This window comes from Otolemur garnettii, unplaced genomic scaffold (assembly GCF_000181295.1).
Source record: "Otolemur garnettii isolate 467f Iridium unplaced genomic scaffold, OtoGar3 scaffold00046, whole genome shotgun sequence".
Classification (NCBI taxonomy): Eukaryota; Metazoa; Chordata; class Mammalia; order Primates; family Galagidae; genus Otolemur; species Otolemur garnettii.
Window position 1 is genome coordinate 2,943,674 of NW_003852441.1, and position 6,797 is coordinate 2,950,470.

Genomic DNA, 6,797 nt, shown 5'->3' on the forward strand with positions numbered 1-6,797 from the left:
GCATCACAGCTCATAGTAACCTCCAACTCTTGGGCTTAAGTGATTCTCTTGCCTCAGCCTCCCAAGTAGCTGGGACTACAGGCGCCTGCCACAATACCCAGCTGTTTTTGGTTCTAGTTCGCATTGTTGTTTGGCAGGCCTGGGCAGGATTCGAACCCGCCACCTCCGGTGTATGAGGTTGGTGCCCTAGCTACTGAGCTACAGGCGCTGAGCCATGGTTTTTTGTTTTGTTTTGTTTTGTTTTTGAGATAGAGTCTCAAGCTATCAGCCTGGGTAGAGTGCCATGGTATCACAGTTCACAGCAACCTCCAACTCTTGAGCTTAAGTGATTCTCTTGCCTCAGCCTCCCAAGTAGCTGGGATTACAGGTACCTGCCAATAACCAAATGGCTATTTTTTGGTTATAGTGGTCATTGCCGTTCGGTAGGCCCGGGCTGGATTCAAACCTGCCAGCTCTGGTGTATATGTCTGGCACCTTAACTACAGGCGCTGAGCCTTTTATTTTTTAAAGGGGCCTAGATTAGGCTAATGCAGTAGTAACAGCCACTGTTTTGACATGTGCACATCTCTTTACAGTTTTTAATGCTTCCTCACCCAGGTTATCTCATTTGCTCTCTCAAATAAAGAGAAATTAAGCGTATCAAATGGACAGTAGATTGGGGAATGCTTGAATGCCTAAGCAAGAAGCTTGGACCTAGTCACAAAAGCAGTGCTGGCTGCCTTACCAAGACACACCACACATCACAGAGATGTACCGTTTCAGTCCCCCAAAGGACTACCCTCCCGTGTCAGTGGCAGGGCAGTCCCTGCTTCTATGAGCTCCCCCAGAACAGATCCCAGTTCTCTGAGGGTGAATGGACACAGCCAGGAGCTTCCCACTCCTTGGGGTTCATCTGTTAGTGCTTCAGAACTGAGAACTGGTGGGCTCAGCCAACCTCAGTCCCACCCCTTCTCTTGTGTGCTGAAGGTCCATGTGGGCGTCACCGGTGTCCTCCCTTTCTACAGCCCTGCCTTGGTGCCTTTATGTGGCCCTCCCAAGACAGGGGTGTGTATGTAGCTGTTGTCACTCCAAGGAATTTTCTCTGGTTCCTGTAGTTCTCCTTCAGCTGTCTGAGCTCCCCAGGTCATATTTCATAGGGCACATTCAGCTCCATTCCAGGAAACAAATCTGGACTCCATCCTGGTCCTACTTAATACCTTTTTCCCTATCCCTTCCCCTTTGCCAACCTATCTGTCCTGCTGGCTGAGGGGTACTGTGGAACCACACGGAGTGGCTGACAGTTCAGGGCTTTGAAAAGTACAGAGCTGGCTCGGCGCCTGTGGCTCAAGCGGCTAACGCGCCAGCCACATACACCTAAGGTGGCGGGTTCGAATCCCCAGCCCGGGCCTGCCAAACAACAATGATGGCTGCAACCAAAAAATGGGCCAGGCGTTGTGGCGGGTGCCTGTAGTCCCAGCTACTTGGGAGGCTGAGGCAGGAGACTCGCTTGAGCCCAGGAGTTGGAGGTTGCTGTGAGCATGATGCCATAGCACTCTACCCAGGGGGATAGCTTGAGGCTCCGTTTCAAAAAAAAAAAAAAGAAAAGAAAAGAAAAGAAAAGTACAGAGCTGCCCTCTAAAGAGACAGCTGAAGGGGTTCACAGAGGAAGCCAATTGAGGGAGGGCCCCAAGGGCATTATTTAGAGCTGAGACTCCATCACCTTCCTGCTGAAAACTTCCAGTAACTGTCCTTTGCCCAAAGTCCTATGAGGGTCAGTTAATGGCCTTTGTAATAGCAGCCTCCCTAGTAGGAGCAAAGACAGCCCATGTCCTCTTGGTAGCATTAGGGGTGTTGCTGCCGGACCTGAACCGAAGAGAGATGGGTAACTGTATGATGTTGTGAATGCATTTTCCAAAAAAGGGTCAAATTGAGGCCTTGGGCTCGTGACAGCTGGTTCCATAGTTCCATGTGCAAAAAATGGACGGGCAGGATTTCATCAGGTAGAAGGAGATAACGCCTATAGAATGGCCAGGTGGAGACACAGACAACCTGCAGATTATTCTGGCAGAGACCTCTGCTCTGCTGACTTGGGCAGGCCCCACTGCCTAGGTCGGGGATGGAGCTGGCTCCCTAGTGCTAACACATCCTGACTTGCAGTCAGAAAACCTCAGTTCGAATCTAGCTCTAACAACCGAAAAGCAAGCCCCTCATTTCATCTGTAAAGGCTCCTTCAAAAGATGTTCATAGCCTGAATGACGTTTCAAACTTTTATACTTTTTTTTCTTTTTAGAGACAGTATCTACTCTGTCTTCCAGGCTGGAGTGCAGGGACTCCATCATAGCTCAATGTAACCTTGAACTCTGGGGCTCAAGTGATCCTCTGGCCTTAGCTTCCCAAATATCTAGGACTTTAGGCGTGTGCCCCTATGCCTGACTAATTCTTATTTTATTTTTTGTAGAAAGGACTGTTGCCAAGTTGCGCAGGCTTGTACTTTTTATTAAGCACTATTACTATTACTCTCTTAAAGTGCACAGCATCCTGCCTCGTGCTCACGTTCCCTGTCAACACATGTGTCTCCCCAAGTCGTGGACAAAGCCTCGTCTCGTTGATGCTCTTTCTTCCCCTTTTTCAGCACCAAGCACAAAGCTCCAACAGTGTGGTGTCCAGAATTGTGTGTGATTTCTACTGGGTTCTTGTTCACAAGTCTTATCTCTTCAACAGAAATCTGAGTACCTTAAGGGTAGGGACATCTATCCCCAATATAATAATTGTCACAAAACTGGGCAGCCACCTACCGGAGTTTAGGGAGAAGGTTGCGCCTGCTTAGAAAGGTGTTCAGGTTGTGCCCCTCCCTTGCAGGGATTTCCCAGATGACCCGGGAGTGCAGTGGGACACAGAGCGAGTGGCCAGCGTTCTCCTCCAGCACATAGAAGCGAATGGCATCAACCTGGTAAGGGGACACCCCCTGAATGGGAAGCCTGAGGTCCTGGCCCAAGTCACACCAGTCGTTTTGTGCAGCTTTCCCTGCAGCCCCTCCATGTCTAGGCCTTCTCCAGGCCCGATCTGGAAACAGGCCCAGACTCTCGGTGCTCTCCCTAAACCTGCTGAGGAACAGACACATCTTTCAATATCTTTGAAGGCTTTTTGAGACTGAGTAACTGAATTGTCAGTGTTTAGGTACAGCAGAGGTTTTTCCAAAACAGGGTCCAAAACCCAGGTCCCCCGGAGCCTGCACTCATTTGTACAGAACTTCACCTTTTACCAGACATTTTCACATTTGGAGTATCGTTTGGACTTTAGAAGTAAACAGGAGTGGGGTATCATGGCAGTGCCTATGGTCACAGCTACTTGGGAGGCTGATAGGGGAGGATCACTTGAGCTTAGGAGTTCGAGGCTGGAGTGAGCTGTGATCGCACCATGGCGCTCCAGCCTGGGTAACAGAGAGCGACTCTGTTTCTAAAAACAAAAAGAAGTAAATAATGTTATAATTCCCTTTTTTTTGTAGAGGCAGAGTCTTACTTTTTTGCCCTTGGTCGAGTACCATGGTGTCACACAGCTCAAAAAACAGCAACCTCCAACTCCTGGGCTTGAGCGATTCTCTTGCCTCAGCCGCCTGCCACAATGCCTGGCTATATAATTCCCATTTTTACATTGAGGAAATTGAGGTCTCCCAGAGATCAAGCAGTTTGCCCAAGGTAGACAAGTGGTGAAGCTGGGATTTTAAGCCTCAGAAAAACATGAAGATAAATTCATATCCATTACAGGAATAAAATTTTAGTTGCGATTAGAGCAATAACAAAGATTTGCATTTACTTGCCACAGTGGGCAAGCCTAGTGAAACTCACCTCAGCTCCCTCTGGGATCAGCAGGACTAGAGTTAGCCCCTGGTCAATTTTAGAGCTGCCAAAGAGGCTCATTGTCTACCTCTAACCAAAATAGTAACAGTGCTTCATGGCTCAATACCTAAAATCCCACCACTTAAAGTCCCACTCATTTGGTTTAAGTTTTGCTTAGTCCTCATTAAAAGATGTATTCTGCTGGCAGAGAAATATTAGGCTTTCATCAGTGACAAATTCACTGAGTAAGCTGATTTATTAGAAGTTTCTTAAGAGCAGATTTTCACTGACATTAATCAGGCTGTTTTTGTTTTCAAATGGCAGAACTACAACTGAAACTTAGCACATACAGGCAAAAAGTGGCACCTAACTGGCCCTCGCTGAATCACATAGAAGTTGAGATACAGGTTGACCCCAGGGTCCCGATGCCAGGACTCTTCCCCATCTTACTCTACACGCTGACTCCATTCCTTTTCCTTGCTGGAGAAATGGTCACCAGCCACTTTCAGGCCCACACTGCCCTGTTCCCTCCTGAGAGGTCTGAGGACGGCAGTGATGGGGTTAGATCCACAGGCTTATGAGGAGATGCCCAGCCCTGCTGCCTGGGGCTTGCCCTGGTATAAACTGCCCCAATCACACTGTTAGAACTTCTCAGTGCCCCTCAGCCCAGATATGGGGACAGAGCAGTCTTAGGCACCAGTCTGGACTACTCCTTGTTACCCCATTTTCCCATGGTAGTGGTTTTCCAGTCCCCAAATGCTTTCTCTTCTCCCCTGCTTCAGTGCGTGAGAACTGCTGGTCTCCCCAGTTATTCCTGCTTGTAGTATGCTCTCATCTTTTTAAACTTAGAATTTGAGGCCCTCTTTGATCTGACCCTTACTTAAGTACTAGAAGTTGTTGAGTTGGTTTTCATGTGGGGCCAGGTCCCTTTTTCAAACCACTTTACAGCTGCCTCAGCCATGAGCATCTGTGGGAGGAACTTCAGAATATAGACAACGCTGTGTACCGTTCCCGCCCCTAGAAGCATCTCCCACGTCTGGGTCCCAGAAAAGTGATTTGTGGTTCAGGCCCGTCTCAAGACCCTCTTCTCCAAGAAGCCTTCCCTGACTTGTTCTGCTCTCTGGGGTTACCGCAGTATGTGTGGAGAGTTCCATGCACATGACATGTGTGGCCGTTCCTTCCAGTGCAGACCATGTCTTGTGAACTAGACTGTAAGGTCCGAGGGGCCAGGACTGTGCCTGGCATCTTTAGTCTCAGGAACTAGAGCAGGCCCCAGACAGTGGCACTACCTGGCCTCCCCATCACTGGTCTTCCCTCCGGGGCTGAGTGGCTCACGTTCACTGAGTGAATTAGAGGACCTTTATTGTCAGAAGAATCTCGAGTTGACATGACTGCTATAAAGAAGGAAAGCACTTAAAACAGCTCTTACTGAGGAGATTCCACACTTGCTATTAATAAGGAAACTCACATCACACAGTGCAGTTGGGAAGGATTTCCCTGGCCTGCTCCTAGTGCCATAGTATATAGCAGTAGTTCTCAACCTTCCTAATGCCACGACCCTTTGATACAGTTCCTCATGTTGTGGTGACCCCCAACCTTAAAATTATTTTTTTTCTTTTTTTTTTGTTTTTGAGACAGAGTTCCACTTTGTTGCCCTTGGTAGAGTGCTGTGGCATCACGGCTCACAGTAACCTCCAGCTCTTGGGCTTAGGCAATTCTCTTGCCTCAGCCTCCCAAGTAGCTGGGACCACAGGTGCCCGCCACAATGCCCAGCTATTTTTTTTGTTGTTTTAGTTTGGGCAGGGCCAGCTTTGAATCTGCCACCCTTGGAATATGGGGTTGGCACCCTATTCGCTAAGCCACAGGCACCGCCCCATAAAATTATTTTTGTTGCTACTTCATAACTGTAATTTTGCTACTGTTATGAATCATAATGTAAATATCTGATATGTAGGATGTATTTAAGTGACCCCTGTGAAAGGGTCATTCGACCCCCAAAGGGTTTGTGACCCACAGGTTGAGAACTGCTAGTATATAGGATCGTGCTAACACTGTGGCCAGTGTGGCCATAAGGGGCCATCACTGAGGTAACTGTGGGTTTGTGTTTAGCCTGGAGGCCCAGCCACACCACGGGAGATGGTGAAGCACCACCATGGAGGTGCAGAAGGAAGAGAGGCACACACAGCTGAGCCTGGGAGACCTTCTCTCCTGGGCAGTGCCAGGGAAGACCAGGGGCAAGGCCAGATCTGCAGCCATCAGCACCATGTAATGCAGGAGACTGGGCTCTGCTGGTCCCCACTCTGCTGCAGGCTCACTGTAAGGGCATCAGGAGCAGCAGACGGGACAGGGCTTAGAAAAGGTCAAGGCTGTCCTCCCCAAAGGGGCTTGGTTGTGTGTTCTCTAAATATTTGCTGAGCACCTGCTATGGATCATCCGCTCTTGCTGCCAACTGGGGACCCAGTAGCCAGCCACATGCAGCTAGTCCCTCTCCCTCAGAGCAGGATGCCTGGTTGGCCAAGCTGCAGTCACGTGGGCCTGGGTAGTGCTGGGGTGGCCTGTGCACAGCGTCATGTGTAGCTGCTTCCCTGGCTTCCCACTAGTTGTCAGTAGCAGCCCCTCCTCCACTGTGACAACGGAACTGTCCCCAGACATCACCACAGGCTCCTGAGCCAAAACTGCCTCTCGGTGAGAACCAATATTCTAGCAACCACAGCAGCCCTGCCCTTGCTCTTTGGCTTGTTGGGATCTAGGTAGGATTTCATTTGGGTAGAGACATCTGCAGGTTCATTTGGACAGAGACATCTGCAGGTTCATTTGGACAGAGACATCTGCAGGTTAGGAACAAAGAGAAGTGGACGCAGTTCTGTAAAGAGCTTCAGCTGCCACCATTGTCATGCACAAACCTGCCAAGGTCCAAGGAGCTGGACACAGTTCAGCTCCACCTACTCACAGCAGAGAGGAAGGGGGAGGTCATAAGAAGGC

The 6,797-nt window shown here is 49.4% G+C and overlaps 1 protein-coding gene across 1 annotated transcript in view; it reads left to right on the forward strand.

Moving 5' to 3' along the window:
- PIGL (phosphatidylinositol glycan anchor biosynthesis class L) overlaps window positions 1–6,797 on the forward strand; it is a 54,102-nt gene that overhangs the window by 29,375 nt on the left and 17,930 nt on the right. Inside the window, exon 3 of the mRNA XM_023514062.1 lies at window positions 2,839–2,991. Within this exon, the coding sequence (XP_023369830.1) occupies window positions 2,839–2,991 (153 nt within the window). The remainder of the gene's footprint in view (window positions 1–2,838; window positions 2,992–6,797) is intronic.